We start from the raw sequence: 18,901 nt of genomic DNA, 5'->3' as shown, positions 1-18,901 counted from the left end.
GTAAATAGCAGTATTTGCTGAGATGTTACATATATATATCTACATGGTTTACTAGTAACATTTTATTAAGAACAACAATAAAGCTTTAATTTCCAACTCAAAACGAAATTGAAGTAAATCATAATTCTATCGGCATGCAAGTACGTGATATTGTTTATTTCCCGGGTGACCGATTTTATGTATTGTGTATCTTTCGCCTTTAAACCTATAACGATAATGAATGGAATGAAATAAAAGCGCATAATATTGAACATATTTCGCTCGGAAAATTAACTTAGTTTCAGCACAGTTTATTTGCTCTTTGAGTATGAAAGAGTCGTAGTAAATGAACCTTTATGCCGCATGTGACCGATCAATTGTTACAGTGATCTATTTTACTGAAACCATGTTTATTGAACAAATTATACGTTACCTTAATACTATAGAATTTGTATTTATCGCATAACATTTGGCATTGCAGCTCTGCAGTGTTAGAGAGTTCAAGTTCAAAGCTTTGGAAGTTTCCATTAATTAAATAACACCCTACAAGAAAGAAAGAAACATGACCTTTAACGTAAGGATTTCAGATTAAATTCAATTTTTTATTTAACTTTTTTGACTTTATAAAAAATATGTATACGTTGAGACGACAGGATATAACATTCTAAAATAAGTTATTATTGTTTTTTTTTAAATACATGTATAATTGTTTTCAATTAAATTTTTAAATTCGTGATTAAACATTTTTTTTTTTATATTTCAACGAAAATTGAAAAAAAAGATAAAAGACAGAAGAAAGAACATTTACTGCCCATTTGCAGTTTGTAAATTGGAAAATAATACGGTGTGATTGTAACCTAGGATTGAACTTAAAAGAACCTTTGAAAATTCAAACGAAAAAAAAAATCTGTTAAATAAAAAAAGTAATGGTTGCAAATTGAAAAAAAAAAATCCCACCAAAACACTCTTTTTTTTGGACTATCACTCTGTAGTACTACATGTATTAAGACCAATCTTTTGCTGATTCGATTACAGAAGCCCTAATATCATATTAGTCATCAGATACATTGTACATAAGAAATTAAGAAATACTGTTGACACTCACGGATATAAGTTTGTTAGGGATTTTTCATTTTACAAATGCAAGGTATGTGTATATTATCTGATGGAATATTCACCAAGAATTTTCAGAAACAAGTTTAGATTATAGTTCTCGGTTCTGTAGTTCCGTAATACAGCGAGCGTGGGTATAAACTACACTTTGTAAAGATATTGATGAAAAGGACTCGGAATTAACTAACGCACGATTAATGTGTATTATCAAAATAACATGACATCGGCATTTGTAAGATGAAGGTCGTTACTAACGGTTTCGAAAGACTATTTTCCTTTTTGCAAATTTTTACATCGAAGTGATTTAGTCATTAGAAAATGAAAGGATTTGGAATAAATGTACATGGGACAAAATTGCACACAATACATAGAAAACATAGAAAATTATCAATGAACAGGGCTTTTATTCCTGTTTTTCATCTTGACAGTTGATGTAGGGTCTTCAACAATGAACGAATCATTCATACCCTACAACAAGGTCAAGACGGCCCCTAGCGTCGACTTAAGCGGTACTATTGATAAAAATAAACCACAGTTCACCTTCTTGCTCCCAACCCGCCTCGGAGTGCCAACTTGTGCGATGCTTGTGTACGAGGGTTCTCCAGTCGAAAGCACCAGGAATACAAGAAATGTGCAGTAATTATGCAAAACATAAAATAATATTTTTTTCCAAAAAACTGCACCGAATATTAGCTTTTTTTTACTTATTTTGGTTGCTCTCCCTTGACTCATCAGAAACAGAATGTTCTAACACAAATTAGATAAACCTGTCGAAAAACTATATACTCCGAAGTCAAAAGACGGTAATCTGTAAAAAGACTGTATTTCATTTTACCATCGCTTGCACTGCTTCACAGATATTCATGTACAACTTCTGACAGAAGGTCATAAATAGCCAATATTAAAAATGGTAAAAACGGATGTACTATTTTAGGTAGCTGTAGGGTTCTAAATCAAAATCGATAGAGTTTTTTTTTATAATTTTCCAAAATGTAGTTTATATCATGTTTTTTTTTTTCAAAAACAGTAAAACGTATGTTTGTGTAAAATTATCATATTTTGAATAGATTATGTATGGAAATAACAAAATTTTGTGTGATTAAAAGAAACTAATCGATAGAAAAAATATGAAAAAAATAGCTCTTAAAATGTTCCTTGAGAAAATAAATATGAAAAATGGGGTCACTAGGCTAGTTTTCTTGCTAAATAACAAAAAAAGGTAAATTTATAAAATTCTGAATTGTCTCTCATGTCTCTTGTATGGCAAAGTTAAAAAATATTGAATCAAACGCATTCTTCATTTAGTTGAACATGTCAAACAGTTCTACAAATGAATTACATTGTTCTCTCGAAATTTACCCATTTCATTTAAGATCTAGAACGATTGTTTTCTGCTATTTTTCAATTCAAGATGGCGGAGGACGCTCGATCTACCTAAACGATGAAATAAAATCGTCATTTCCATTGACGTTGACGGATCACGAGCTTTTGAACATAACTTAATACTGACCGTAAAAGTCAGTAGACTATTTATTGATTATATTCGAGAATTTGTCACTAAATTTAATTTAACTCTTCTAAAGAAACTGACACAACGTCCTTCATTGGTTTTCATTAATGTAATTATTTCATCGAACTTCATTCCTCTGAAGAAAAAAAACAACGTTGGTATGCAATTTATAAATTTTTGCTATTTTCAAGAACACGACTGAATAAACACGTAGTGTTGGTAGCTAATGTGTTTGCTTCAATAAACTGTAACTTTTTGTATTTAGGTAAAAGACACGTTTCACAATAACACCTTTGTACAACCCATAGACATATTTAACCCCATTACATGATTTATGTGCCTTTTCCAAGCCGAGTGTCTGTAATTCAGTGGTAGTTTTTGGTTGCTATTTGTCATATTTGTTTTCCGTTTGTTGTTTTGTCATTAATCAGGTCGTTGGTTTTTCTCGTTTAAATTATTTCATATTTTGTCAAGAAGGCCTTTTTTAAGCTGATTATACGGCATGGAATTTGCTCATTTTTGAATACCACACAATGACTATGAATTGCTTGCTTACCTCAAAATCATTTGGATTCTGGCGAATGTTGTTCATTTACAGTCATACCACATGTCCTTATTGTTATATGATGTAACCGAATTGATAACAAAGAAAATCAATGTAGGAGGACAGTTTCTTGGCTCCCTTTCAGAATATCTCGTATTTTTTTTGCTCAACACGATATTAGATATTAGTCAAACTGCAGTAAAAAGGAGCAAATACATGTACATGTAATTCTCATCTTTATTTATAAAATACGGAAGCGTATTAGGGCCATCCTTTTTTTATTTATTTTTTTCAAATTGTTGACTTTAATCTTGGAGTTCCCAACTTTAATCATGGAATTATCAACTTTAATCTTGGAATTTCCAACTTGTATCTCGGAATTTCAAACTTTAAACTTGGAATTATCAACCCTTATCTTGAAATTATCAACATTAAACTTGGAAATTCCAATTTTAATCTCGGAATTATCAACTTTAATCTTGGAAATTATTGATATTCTACTTCTAGCCCATAGTTTATTGTGTTTCGCCGTTATCCTATTCTACTTATAACTATTTTCGCGACTAATTTTTTTGTTGTAAAATGTTAAAGAAAAATAGACGTGTATCTAAAGTCTTGTTAAGCTTCATGTAGCCTTATATCAATGAAAGGGGTTGTATCGATGTTTAAAATAGCAATCACCAACAAAAAGTAAAGTAAAGCACATCAAACTGTAGTGCACTGTTTGGCCGAGGCGAGAGTTCAGTGAGCCAAAAGTCACGATATTCTAAATACAGATATTCACTCGACTACTGAAAGTCGGAAAAATCAGTGTCTGACTAATGAGGGTTGGAAGATTAAAGTTGGAATTTCCCAGTTTAATGTTGAAAATTCAAAGATTACTGTTGATAATTCCAAGGTAAAAGTTGGAAATTCCAAGATTAAAGTTGATAATTCCAAGATTAAAGTTGGAAATTCCAAGACTAAATTCGATAATTTCAAGATTAATTTTGATAATTCCAAGATTGATGTTGATTATTCCAAGATTAAAGTTGGAGATTGCAAGATTAAGGTGGACAATTCAAGATTATTGTTGATAATTCCAAGATTGAAGTTGATAATTCCAAGATTAATGTTGATAATTCCAAGATTAAAGTTGATAATTCAAAGATTAAAGTTGGAAATTCCAATATTAAAGTGTATAATTCCAAGATCAAAGTCGACAATTTGAAAAACTAGAATAAAAAAAGATGGCCCTAATAAGCTTCCGTAATAAAACGACATATTCGAACACACTGTCTAGATACCATCTGCATGTCTCGCTTTCTTGCATTTGTTTGGAACACAAAAAGTAATTTGATCAAAACTGAAAACAACACATATCTATACCAAACAGTGCTGTATATTATCATTTCTTCTTAGAATTGTTGAGATCTTAAAGATAGAACTTGCTTAACCCTACAACATGTCCATGTGCATGTGCAATGCCAGGTGCTTCGTCGGTGGTTGCTTTTCAGACAAGTCAATTCTCTATACATGCATGTTTGTTATTAAAAGAAAAATGCGTTGTTTGCAGGTGTTTGCCCATTACTTTATTTGTCTTTCAATAAGAAATCATGGGGAATTTCTCGATTAGGTGTTTTAGTATGTTGCTGTCTCATTGACGTTTACCCAATATATCCAAAAAGATGCACCAACCTCTAATATATGTCCAATTGGTTAATGTTCTGAATTTGCCGAGCCAAACATCTCTCTTTTTGAATTCGTTTTGTTCTCTCAAAAAAGTGACGTTACTCTCGAGTACTCCACCTTTACCTGAACAGAAATTAGCAGCACTCTTCCATGTTTGTTTTGTGTTTTGAAACGTTACATTTTGCATGGTCAATTCTGTTAAATATAGAAATGAGAATTCTCTTTACAAATTGTAAGAGAGTGCTATTTAAAACGAAAGAAAGAAACATTTGCTTAATTTTTCGTAAAGAAAACATACTAAGAAATTTCCAACACTGTCATTAAAATAGTAAACACTAAGTCAATGTATCATCGAAAGGAAAAGAAAAGACCATCAACACGATATTTTAATTAACTGAGGACTGTTTTCCAGCGGCAAATATAACATGTATGTTCAGAACGATATCATTCTTATCCCGGACAAATTATTTTGACTCAGACAACCTGTCTGCTCTCAGCCTTACTCCAAATTGTTGGTGCTTAGCACAAAAGCAGCCAATATATATGTTAAGTCTTATCATTTATTACTATGGCTATTGGACAGGAACCCCCCTCCCGCCAATAAACATAAATAAATTTTTCCCTTATTTGTGTAGCAAATGAACTCAATGACATCTATTTTTACAAGAGGGTAAAAAAAGCGTCCCCTCGTCCCGCAAACGAAACTACTCCATAAAAAAACCCATATCCCACCAAAAAACAAAAACAATAAAATCAAAAGCGAACAATTAACAACCCCCTGTCATAAAAAAACACCAACAGAGGCAAATAAAAAAACAACAAGACAAATTAAACAAGAAGAAATAAAAAATCCAACAGAAATAAATAAAAAAAAAACAGCTAGACAAATTAAACAAGAAGACATAAAAAAGCCCCAACAAAATATAAATAAAGACAATGAAAGAACAGGCTTTCTTGTCAACAATAGTGCCTTTCACCAGTAATATCAATATTGTTATGCAGTAGACAACCATGTAGTTCTAATTTTGACAACATTCTAAATTGGCATTGGATTCATTTTTTTCTTTCTGTCATGATTATTTTGGTCCAAAAACATTATAATAAAAATACCGAAATCCAAGGTTATTTCAAAAAAGGGAAGTCCACAAAAACCGACAAAATCAAAGGAAAAGCTAAACGATTATAAAAAAGAGTGCGACGATATTAATGTTTACAATATAACATGTATAACCAAAGTAGATTTAAATCGAACATGACACGTTGACATGTTATGAATTGAAAGAGAAGTAAATAATGACAATAATAATTATTATGATAATAAAAATAATTATGATAATAATTTAAACAAAATGAAACAATATCCATAACATTTCTTACCTTCACATTTCCATAAAGTAAGAAACACTGAAACCAGGACTGTACGTTTCTCCATATTTGCATGTTACAACAATAAAGAATGACTTAAATTCAACAAGGAAGTATTCGTCATGAAATATTTACCTATGGGAAATTAAAGTATAAGTGATATACTGTAAGTTATATATATCAGAGGTGGACACACAATAATACACAGTATTAAAAAATGACAAAAAAACACGATATAATCAATGCATTTCAGCATGGTCATGCACGTAGATTGTAGCAATTTATTTAATTTGTTAAATGTATTGATATAGATTTAGTTCAACATATAATTGCATATTCTAAACCAGAAAGAATTTGGTCGACTGTTAAGGAAGGTTTCTTTTCGGATGAAAAATTTGACAAAAACGTTATTTGTATTGAACTATTAGCCCATAAAAACATTTCCTTTTTGCATTCATAGTTATTATTTTTTAAATGCAATTGAACATATGTCTCGTTCTGAACTAATCAAATTCGTTAGAATATATAATAAAGAAAAGAACAATTGCAATGATAATACTAAAAACAAAATATCTATAGATAGTGTGTGCAATTTTCAAACTAAAATTAAAGCAGTTATGTTTGGAAAAATGGAATTGTATAAAATACTCCTTGATGACTATAAACATGATATTGTGCATTAATAAATATTTTACAACATCCGATTTGTTGGGGAACAGTTAAATATTTTTGCAATTGTTTTTTTTTGGACTCGTCCTTAAGTAAAAACATTTTGCAATATCTTATATGATTAACTTTTTGTATGTACATTTACCGGTTATAAGATGAGAACCTTTACAGAAGGATCATTCGTTAACTCCACAAAAACTAAATTTTACATCAAAGATTTGCAACAAAGAATTGCAATGCATGTTTTAAACAAAGACCAACAGTATGGCGGGTTACAGAGAACGAAACCTCGAAGGCGAATACACCACAATATGAAAAGGCTTGCAATTAACCCAAATTATAGATTAACTATGTCATCTTTCAATATTATATACAGCTATTATCAAAAAAACATGTTTAGGTTTGAGATGTTAAATCTACAAATCCATTTATGCTTTATTTCAAATGATATCTCACCATGCCTGCCCTAATTCTAACCCACTTATGTCCACACGCCCATTTTCAATAAGTTTGTTTTCATACTTAGTACAGTATTGACATAAAGCTTATGTTTTGCTTTTCAACTAAAACCATGAAGATAAGACTTGAACAATAATAGAAAAGCTTCTAAAAATGTATGGAGTTAAGTTTGTTACTTGCTGTGCGTATCTTTTCAGAACATAGCAATTTATGGCATTATTGTTTCACACTCGTTACAAGTTGACGACACCGGTCATACGTTTTTAATTTACAACATGCAAATTAAGGCATGTTGTATACATTATTAGGCTTTGACTTATTTCATATTTAAAATATTTAGAATTCTTTGTAAGAGGTTTAATTTTGTCGAATGAGCAACTTTGAAATATGCATATTTTTTGGAAGACAGAAAAGTGAAAGTGTATTTTCAGATACATTTATTTTAGATTGATAGATGCGTAAGTCATAGGTTAGAACCAATTTTTAATTAGATTTGTTAAAATAGCAATGAAAGTGTCAAATTTTTTTTATATTGTCATTAAAAAGAAAATGAAAGAGATAAAACCTTTAACTTGCGCAGGTCAAACATACACTTAAACTCTATGTTCGTTGAATAAAACCTAATGCATCGAGAATAGAATTGAAAATATTTTTAAAAAAATGCGGCGATTTCCTTGCAAGACCAAAAATTTGCGCGTGAAGACTTATAAACCAAACAAAAATAGTATCTACAGAGGTTAAGAGCTAAGAATATAACACGACCGTTTCTTTTCCAAATTCAATTTATCTGAATTTTTTAACTTCATTTTAATAAAAAAATCTACCACGTCTATCTTCAATTGGAGAAAACACAATGTCATATCTAACTATAGAAGTCATCACGTGACTTTTACGATTCAGTTTTATGTCAATAATTGCCGTTCGTTACATCAATGAAAATGAACGGGGTATGTATATTAAACAATCATAGTTTACTTATATACATTTTTTATTTGAATACCCAGTCCCGCGTTGTTTTAACAATTAAATGTGTTCGAATTTTACTCCAGAAACATGATTCTTTGCTTCAAGTTAAGTTTGAAAATGGAGATGTCATAACCACACTGCCCTTGTTTGTGCAAATTGCAATTGCATAACAACCCAAAGATGGTGAAATCTATACAGACAGTACAAATCATCTGTTTAGATACATCGATGATGTAAAGTAAACTTTTGGCATAACAACATTATTTATTCTTTGAAACCCCTATAGGCACTTTTGTACAATGGCCGTACACTGTACGTATAACCATGTACATAAGAACACTCGAATATTTTTAATTTTTATTATTAAATGGTCGTTTTCCTTATGCATCAAAACCAATATCTTTTCATTTCATTATTGTTAAGAGGACTTCGAAGACGTCCTATTTGTAATATTGTTTTTCTATTTATTGCATCGCATAACGATGCGAAGCTAAAAGTTTCAGTTGCTACATATGACATCTTGAAATTATTACTTATCCGAAGTTTGTTCTGTTTGGTTGCTTACAAATGTCATTAAGATTGTATTGGCTCGAACAAGTTCTAAAATACGGAATAGGGTGGGAAGAAAAGTAGACATCGGATTATTTCCGGATGATCAGATTTCAAATTGAATTAAATGATAGTATGGATATTTGAATCCCGTGAAATGGAAATGTTGCGACAAGATCAAATATTGTTGTATAAATGCTGATAGTGAACTGTAATACCTGTATTATTAAACTGCATTAAACGATTACTTTCATTCATACTATCTCCTATTTATGAAGTGTGCGATGTTAGTATCATATTATAAGCCATCATACAACAGCAGATGATGTTCCTGCTCAATACTACATGTAGTATCTTAAAACTAGTGTTGTTTAATTGAACTATTTTGCTAACCGGTTACTTGTATAATTTTTCTGCCGATTAAGAAGTTAATCAGCATTTCTTTTGAAATTTGACTAAGTCTTGAATGTTGGCAATTGACAGTTTTACATTTAAGTCAATACCATATTGAATTAAAGTGAAATAATGAACCAAATAGTAAATTTAGATCAGCTTGCAACTGTTCTATGTATATTCATTCTTCAAATCTAAACGTTTACCGTGTGACTGATGTTTTATTTATAATGTGCCCAAAATTGACAATCAAGATGTCTTTGTGCTAATTAGAAATTGGGCTAATATGGTTGTTGTTAGGAGTAAAATGATCTTTAAAATGTTGAATACGTATATCAACTATGTTCATTACCGAATTAAAAAAAGAATCTAATGATTTCTTGTCACCATTGGTTGGGCATTTATATTCGATTATTTTATTCCGAGCGACATGAATTATTTATTCTAATAGGACAAATTCGGTAATTTTGTTAACCGTGAAAGCCCTATACACACGATACTGTTTTGGCTGTTCCGTTCTACCTCCATATGATAATATTATTAATATTACATTATTCAATAATAAATTTTAAAAAATCACATTTTTCACCTATATATGTTCTTTTAAACGCCTAGTGTTTACATTGATGCGTGAAGCATACATATGACGTCACCTTGTGTAGTTGACATGCAAAGACGATAACATCATTTCGCGGAATTTTCGTTTTTATGAAATTTCACACCGAAAAATAAATTGAAATGGACTGATTTGTTTATTTTGCTTTATAATAGAAATAACTATTTTGTATCTGAATCTTGGCCTACGTAAACTGTGGGTTTTGATGTCGCAAATTGAGAATACCTGGTAGTATTAATAAGTTATGCGAAACGCGGAACAGTCAGTTTTGTGTATTTATGCGCTTGAGCTAAAAGTGGATTTACTGTGATTATACTGGTTGACGATATATAGGTCATTATATTAGAATTATATTTTTGTCACTTTTGATCAAGTATATAGGACAATTTATCATGGTTTCATTAAGTACTACATTTTAAAATTTGGTATTGTCGTTTATGAATTCAATGTACATTCATATCAAATTTATCAAAATGTAAGGACCGAACAACCGGTTTATGTTTTTGTTATTTGATATTCGGTCATTCCGATGGTTAACCGATTAACCGTTGACAATACAACTTACAACACTGTGTCTTAATTTAGAAAATCATTATCTTTAATCTGGTATGAGGATCGTACTTTTTAAGATGAAACATTATATTGTAGATAAATTTGAAAACAAAATGTTCCATACAATTTAGCAAACAAAACAACATTAACATGCACAAGTTTAAATGTAATAACAATCCGTATAGGATATCCTAGGTGTTCGATAAGCTGTAGACAGTTCAATCACAAGCATCAGCATTCATAGATAAGGATTTAGTGTGTCTGAACTTGTGTGCACTTGACGTTGGTCTAAAGTAACAGCGAAACTCTTCCGGAGTTAGCAACCAATGCGTCTTCATGTAAACAAATGCGATCCCAACCTTACATTGGTCATTTAAATGTATTAAATTATATTTCAGGTTAGGTGTCATTATCGGCCGGTTGCTTCGAAAGAAAATACCATAGAAGTTAGTAATGCTCAACCTTCTCACACACCACAGAATTTAGAAGCTATTCAGCGATCACGCCTTTGTGCCACGATAACAAGTTCAAACCGATTGATCGGTTCGTTATTTCTGTTTCTTGGCAGACACAATATCGTTCACTTGTTAAGGGACTTTCCGTTTTGAATTTTCCTTGGAGTTCGGTATTTTTGTTGTTTTACTTTTCACTCGATAATAGCTTCTATACTTTTTCACTAAAAGATCCGATCTGTTTGTTCTCAGTATTAAATGTCCTCTTATTTAATTATACGTGACATATTTATACGCTTTATTCGTTTTATAGCCTTCTTTCCGCCACAAACATTCATAGCCACGTAGTAGTTCAGTTTTTAGCGTCGTAGTCACTAAGCATTACGCCGCCTGGCTCTATTTTGAAAACATTAACCACAGATGACTGGTATATAAAGTGTACTGTCAAAAAAGGTTGCATTTTTTTGGTTCTTCTATTGTTCTATTTACGGAACACACTACCAGTACTTACCCCCTGCACGGTTATTGATATAACATATACGTTAATCAACAAAGAAGTGTTAGGTAATCGCTCGAAATGAGTTGACGAACACTTGCTTGGAATGGCATTCCCTGTATTGCCTCTAGCAACTTTACGATCGCTGGTTCGAAGAACCATTGTTTTCATTGGTGAACAATTTCATTTTTTTGCTCTGATCTTTGCAATTCTGAGATTTTGGCAGCTTTTTCTGCTTTACATTTATTTTTGCACAATTTACCCTAATTTTGTTTATTCTAATTGTGAATTGTTTGTTATTGTAAAAGATGAATGAAATAAACAAAAATAAAGCTCACGCTTATAATATTCTTTTTTGTGTACTTTTCACTAAGCTAAATCTAATCGTAAATCTTTCTTCCGGAAAAGAACAAAAAATCGCAACCACAATATTTCAGAAAAACGAATAAACTGTGTTGGGTTGGAGGCAAATATGCCAACCAAAGTTAACAATCAATGACCAGCATACTAATGCACCTTTACTCAATCCGCAAAGATACTCGATGCGATCATCTGACTATTATTAGAAGATTCTAACAGGAATCGCTCACAGTAACTGTTCTATGATGTAAAAAAGAGATACGCCACCAAATCTCAGTTTGACCAAGCTAGGACCAAAATGTTACGATACTTTCGACGTGATGTTCTTACAGCATTGAATAGCAAACTCGAATCGGTAGGTACAAGACTATCAGGGTTCGTGGTGGCACAGCTAAAATTAGCTGGCATAGATCTACACAAGCCTTAAAACAAGGTCTAAGATATGAATAAGCATCACATTTGTCGTCATGAAATTAATTAACCGAGTTTTCAACTGAAGATATCAAAAAACCAACTAGCTGAAAATAGACATCTCCAGCGGGAACAAACCAACCAGCAATTAAGTGGGATATTGCAACAAACGCGAAGACTAAAAGGTTGGTGAAGGATGCATTTAATTTTTTTTCAGAAATAAGGACGACAAAAAGAACATGAAACCTTTTTAAACTTTTTTTTTAAATCAGACTTAAGCTAACCTTAGACTGAGGTATATGTAGAATTTTATTCATTACTTCAAACAATACTGATTTTACAAACTAATTTCTGACAAATCGTTGCATATAATAAAGATATAAAATATAGTCGAGAAAAAATTACTAGTCATAACATGCCGCGTCGAACCTTACAACGGTTTAACATTTGGTTATAGGAAGGACATTCACATTTTATAAGTAAAAAAAAAACATGACAACGCCATGAAAAGAAACGAAAAACGACGAAAAAGACGAACAAGGTTGCGGACAATGCATATCAAATTAACGATTCAGCAGGATGAACCCCACCAAGAGCAGGGTTATAATAAGGAGCTGAGGAAAGGTAAGCAGCTTATCTTGCACTTCAATCTTCCGGTTTTCTTTTATTGTATATTGAACATGACGAAATGTGAATATACGAAACTTTCTTTAAGATTTTCATTGTCATAAATTCATATAAGGATGCTACATAGTTTACTAATTTGACTGTTAATGTTTCCTCTGTTTATCGTTTGACAAGTTAGTGAAGTGTCTTTTATAAATTTGTAAGTGTATTTCTTGCACATGTTACATTAAACTAGAAATAAATTTGGGATATCAACCAAAGACAATAATGACATCCATTCAGAGGCAAGTTCACGATCTTTATTGAAAGACAGGTGTTCATAGGGCATACCAAACTCTGAACAGTTATCAGTTTAACACATTCGTCAACAAATCTACCAAATATTCTAATTTGCAGAACAGTTATAACAGTTCAAATAACCAATGAATCTGGAAGCCGATTTTCATAAATGACATAGATTCCTGCGAATAGAATGTCATGGTAACACTTATCAGTAACCACACTGTATGTGTAACTAGTAGAGTACACGCACTTGAGTGAATCAGTGGTTGTTTGTTACGATGGTGTTGCTTTTTCTTCATTTTTTGTGTGTGATGTTAACGTTTGTCTCGCTATTGTTTGTCTTTCTTTCATGCTGGCTAATGTTTTTTTTTAACTTACAGTTTTCTATTGTCACCTTGTTATCGTGTCTATTTAAAAATAAAACATAGACATTGGTTTGTGATACTGAAAAGATAATTAACAACAAATATTCATACAACATCTTTTTAATAGATCTGTTCAAATTTAAAACTCAGTATGTAAGAAACTCTTACAGTTTTAGAAAGTCAAATCCTTGAAAGTGTATATGCAAGCACCTTTATACAAAACTTTTGTATCATACATCTGCTCCGTCAATCGTAAAATGATCATAATAGCCATCATTGTCTAAAACACTCTTAAGATTAGAGTGATCGTAAGTAGGGTCATCAGTAACAGTTGTTGGTAGGTGGTCGTATACTTTTGTAATCGGGTCTTCTTTCTTCTTGACGTTATTTAGATGATCGTAGTCTCTGTTAATGTCATACGGATCGGATTCTTCTTCTGTGTTACTTGTAATTGGTTTTGCTAAACAATAATTACTGGAATGTACACCTTCAGAAGAATTCCCGGTTACATTTATTACCTTTGCCATTTCATATTCATCTGGATCAACATTTCTTTGAAGCTCGAGGGAGTTCAAATTTGTTAAAATAGAACTGTTTGTGCTTTGGTTCACATTTTGCGACTTCGGAATCTTGTAAGAATTTACCTGGTCGTAAGTGATGTTATTAACTGCACGAGAACAATTCAACTTTCCACTGTGTGGACCAAAGTTTTCAGCGTCTATTTCATAGTATACTGGAGCCTTAGAGGTTTCGTAGTTACTAGGCAACCCCACTGTATCTTGCAGACGACTATTATTTTGTGATTCGTGAAGGGTCGGTGTCTTTTTAGACAGCCTAAAAGGAATAGTTGACTGTTTAGTTATAAATATATACAAATAAATAGCTCAAATAATTGAAAAAAAATCATTTCCAAGTCGTGTATTTGCAATTTTTGCCTTGTAAATCCACGCGATTTCTTATGATTCAGTATCGACGTCATCTTTTTAACAACAGTCCGGTTATCCTAAGATTATGTTTATTCTGCCGTTTTGATTATTTGTCATTTGAATGAACATTGTCAAAATGTTATAGGAATTCTGGATTTATATAGTACAGTTATGAAATTTTATTTCGAAATAATGAATTTAATTTTAAAATTGCAATTACATACGGGTTATTTCCTTGTTTTAAGTTAAAGTAGTATACATAATCGTTTGATGTAGAGCAGATTCGTGATGAGAAGTAAATGTAAATCTACGCTTCACTTTAATTTACAAAATTACCAGCTTGATAATTGAATTTGATTACTGGCTGTAGGCAAAAGACCCTTGTTAATTTGAAATTTATATGAACCAAGTATTATCTTTAAATCAACAAGGACTAAACAGATATAAAGGAAGCGGAAGCCAAGAAAGCAGCTTTAAAATGGAACTGGGTATATAATCGACAAAAATGAATCATAACATTATCGTTTGAATTGTTTTACATTTGTCATTTAGGGGCCTTTTATAATTATAGCTGACTATGCGGATTTTGCTCATTGTTGAAGGTCGTACGGTGACCTATAGTTATAAACTTCTATGTCATTTGGTCACTGGTGGAGAATTGTCTCATTGGCAATCATACCACATCTTCTTATTTTTATATCTCCATTGAGCTTCATTGCCGTGAATCATTTCTACTGCCCGAAAAGGGAAATAACCTACTTTACATTTATTATTATTTTAAATTTAAATTCTTGATTCTGGTATGGGCTATATCAGCAGTTTACGTACTCTGAAACTTTTATTATACTTCAAGTAGATACGATTGTTCTTTGTTTGGTTGTTTTATAATTGACGTATATTTATATACCTTTAATATCTTATTTAGTTCATATAAAAAGACTTTAATATAGGTTGCAATTCTGTAATTATAGACAATGTAATTTCCCATAGGAACTCCCTTTACGACTAAAACTGTGTCACTTTTACTATGAATGTTCGTAAAAAAAAGTATATCCCAGAATTGAAAGTTCATATGAACTACTATTTTTTTCAAAGGTCAAAACATAGGGCTATGCGGCATATTTTCAACATGTATATGCCTCGAACTTCTAAGAGTTTAAAGTAATACTAAAATTCTGCACTACCCCTCCCGTCTTTTTGGGTTTTCCTAACAATTCAATATGGCCACTATCAATGTGTATTTATACTGGGAAAATTCCCAAGTTGTGTTTCTATGAGATGGAACATAGAGATCATATCCGGGAACCAGTAGGTAAACAAAACAAAATACCTGTGAATATTATCTATCTCCCCCAAAAAAGGCGTGGTTTGTGAAACAGCTGTAAAAAAAAGTGCAACCTGTATGATGACCTTTACTGTATGTTGCACCTTTTTTGTTTCTATTACATTGAAATATGCCAAAAAAATATTTTCTTTAATTCATATCAATTTTATCAAAGTATTCAGTTTTGTGTTGATTTAATATAGTCATAAGGGGTTTGCGGTAGCAAATAGTTTTTAAATGTGAAATACGTCTAGTAATCATATTGGGAAACATATTGTAGTACCTTCTTCGATGAATGAAAACGAGAACTGAAATCACCACAATAACAACAATAATTGATGTTACAGTTCCAGCTGCTATGCCTGCAAAATATGATATGAAAATTTAGAAAATATAGAATCTGTTTATCCTATGCAATGTTATACAAAATCTTATATAATAATTCTTTGTTACATTTCGTTGGAAAATTTAATATCTTAAATTATTCTATAACAGGCTTTATTACAAATAAAACAGCCATAACGCTGTTATTTTTGATAACTTTTTTTGTTGTGACTGACACAACCACGGCTCATTCCGTTTTCAAATATATAGTTTTTAATATTACATAAAAAAGATAAAAGGAATAAACAAAAAACATTGGAAAGTCCGACAAAATACACCAACAACGAGCACCTCATTCTTATTAATTTTGGAAGAAAATTTTCCAATTCAACTGAGAAAGAAACTTTGGAAAATAGGTAATTTGTAGCGGTTGTTTACAGTAGACAATTTTTAATTAAACATTATTAAATAAATATTGAAAAAAGACTTACTGATAAAGATTATAATTATACAGACTCACTATAATTGTTGTTGAATTACAGCTGTCACATATTGTCTCTTTTCTTTTTGGTGAGAAATATCAACTAAGAAACGAGTAATGCCATTTAGAACTGTGAAATGAGAACTTGGAACAGAGCATTATTAACTAGAACTGAGAAAGTTATAAAAATATTGTCACCACTGGTCTGTGTTAGTCAAAAGTTATCAAACTTACTTCCCAAATCGTCAGACTGAACATTTTTCTGCGGCATCGAAAGGTTCGGAATCGAAATTATATCCCCTTTATCCTCATCCTTCTCTGTAATACATTCCAAAATATGTAATATAGCATGTTAATAATAATAATAACAAACTAAATAATAATATTGGCAATGATACTGGAATGATACATTTTCAGTCTGAATAATTTGTAACTGATTTAATACGAATAATGTTAATTGATAGTGTAAGAGATTGTTAGATGCAAATATACTATAAAGACAAAAAACTATTTCATGTTTTCTCCAATTCTGATTCGGAAAGGTCTCTCATTTTTTAAACCTATACGGTACATGTTGTACCATTTAAGGAGTGGAAAGGATGGGAAAAGGTGTCTTAATCAAAAAGAGGGCAGTGCTTTTATTACTATTTTCACTTTCAATTTCAACTTAATAACTACTATTTGTCCTATCGTAGTTTTTCATTTTGACCATGGGGTTGACTGTTTTTATTGGGCTTACTATTTTTGATTGCCCAAACATTCTGAATAAGGCAAATGATAAATAGAATTGAGAATGAAAACGGGGAATATGTCAAAAAGACAACAACCCGACCAAAGAGCAGAAAACAGACCACGCCCCCAATAGGTCCTCAACGAAGCGAGAAAATCCCGCACCTGGAAGCGGGCTTCATCTTTCCTATAAACAATAATGTATAGTTATAATGTTTGCTTGTGTTATACTTTATTTGAAAGGAATAAGGAATAGTGTTGCATGTTAAGTTACTCCAAATCCTTTACCCTTAAACATACTTATTAACGATAAAGACTATCTAACACCAATATCCTGAATAACTTAATATTCAAAGACAAAAGTTGATGCGTACAAGGATGATGCCAAACGGAAAAGCTAAAGTCATACTTCGAAAGCCATCAGCATTATTTGGGTTACCTCTATGAAATATCAGTGTCACAGATGACCAACAAGAATGTGTCCATAGTACAAGGATGCCCCACTCGCACTATCAATTTCTATGTTCACTGGACCGTGAAATTGGGGTCAAAACTCTAATTTGGCATTAAAATTAGAACAATCATATCATAGGGAACAGGTGTACTAAGTTTCAAGTTGATTGGACTTCAACTTCATCAAAAACTACCTTGACCAAAAACTTTAACCTGAAAAACTTTTACCTGAAGCGGGACAGACGGACGAACTGACAAACGGACGCACAGGCCGAAAAACATAATAATTTCTGCAAATACGACTTACTACCGATGAGAAACACGACGGATGTACTTAATGGTGTAGGAAATGTCTGACTTTGTTGAACTTAATGCTTCTTAATCGTTAGTTGTCTGTGTTATATATTGATAACGTGTCTGTTTGTTGTTATTGTCTGCTTTTCTCCGATTCATCGATTTGATTGCTCTCTTGATATATCTATTCTCTCGTATGTTTTATGAACAAACTGTGCCTCTCTTCTTGCCGACTTGTTCCTTTTTTCATATGAGACTGACTTTATACAGGAACTTCTTAGGAGGAAAGAAAAGAAGTAAGCAGTATCCTTTAAATTTACTTTCGGCTATATAGATGATATTCTCTCTCACTAAATAATTGAACATTTGGTGACTATGTTAAACGCATCTATCCCATCGAACTTGAGATAAAGGATACAACAGATACAGTTAAGTCTGCCTCATATCGTGACTTACATCTATACATTGACAATGAGGGTCGGTTGAAAACAAAACTTTACGACAAAAGAGATGATTTCAGATTTCCAATTACGAACTTTCCATTTCTATGTAGCAACATTCCAGCAGCGCCTGCATACGGAGTATATATCTCCCAGTTGATATAATATTCCAGGGCTTGTATTTCCTATGATGATTTCCTTGATAGAGGGTTGCTGCTAACAAGGAAGCTATTAAACCAAGATGAGTTCAAAGAGTTAAAGTTGAAATCATCCCTTAGTACGTTTTACGGACGCCATCACGAGTTGGTTGACCGTTACAGATGATAACGGATATGTTCCTAATGTCGTAACTACAATCCCTTCTCCTTTTCCCGCATGTGACCTACCGAATTAAACTTATTACCAGGTTTACACTAACATGAGCAACACGACCGGTGCCACATGTGGAGCAGGATCTGCTTACTCTTCCGGAGCACATGAGATCACCCCCAGTTTTTGGTGGGGTTCGTGTTGCTCAGTCTTTAGTTTTCTATGTTGTGTTTTGTATACTG

At 31.9% G+C, this 18,901-nt stretch overlaps 2 protein-coding genes across 4 annotated transcripts in view; both read right to left on the bottom strand.

Moving 5' to 3' along the window:
* Nucleotides 1-6,278, bottom strand: part of LOC127732056 (uncharacterized) — a 99,028-nt gene extending 92,750 nt beyond the window's left edge. For all 3 annotated transcript variants that reach the window (XM_052241105.1, XM_052241106.1, XM_052241107.1), the window contains exons 1-3: nucleotides 6,195-6,278; nucleotides 4,824-5,012; nucleotides 413-522 (exon numbers count right to left, since the gene is read on the bottom strand). In XM_052241105.1, the coding sequence (XP_052097065.1) occupies nucleotides 413-522; nucleotides 4,824-5,012; nucleotides 6,195-6,249 (354 nt within the window). In that variant the 5' untranslated portion in view covers nucleotides 6,250-6,278. The remainder of the gene's footprint in view (nucleotides 1-412; nucleotides 523-4,823; nucleotides 5,013-6,194) is intronic.
* A 7,205-nt stretch (nucleotides 6,279-13,483) lies between these two features.
* LOC127732057 (uncharacterized) overlaps nucleotides 13,484-18,901 on the bottom strand; it is a 37,496-nt gene continuing 32,078 nt past the window's right edge. The window contains exons 8-10 of the mRNA XM_052241108.1: nucleotides 16,669-16,752; nucleotides 15,913-15,991; nucleotides 13,484-14,213 (exon numbers count right to left, since the gene is read on the bottom strand). Of these exons, the coding sequence (XP_052097068.1) occupies nucleotides 13,610-14,213; nucleotides 15,913-15,991; nucleotides 16,669-16,752 (767 nt within the window). The 3' untranslated portion in view covers nucleotides 13,484-13,609. The remainder of the gene's footprint in view (nucleotides 14,214-15,912; nucleotides 15,992-16,668; nucleotides 16,753-18,901) is intronic.

Source organism: Mytilus californianus, unplaced genomic scaffold, assembly GCF_021869535.1.
Source record: "Mytilus californianus isolate M0D057914Y unplaced genomic scaffold, xbMytCali1.0.p SCAF_22, whole genome shotgun sequence".
NCBI lineage: Eukaryota > Metazoa > Mollusca > Bivalvia > Mytilida > Mytilidae > Mytilus > Mytilus californianus.
The sequence above is the reverse complement of the archived record's forward strand: the minus strand, read 5'-3'. Positions and strand labels throughout refer to the sequence as shown.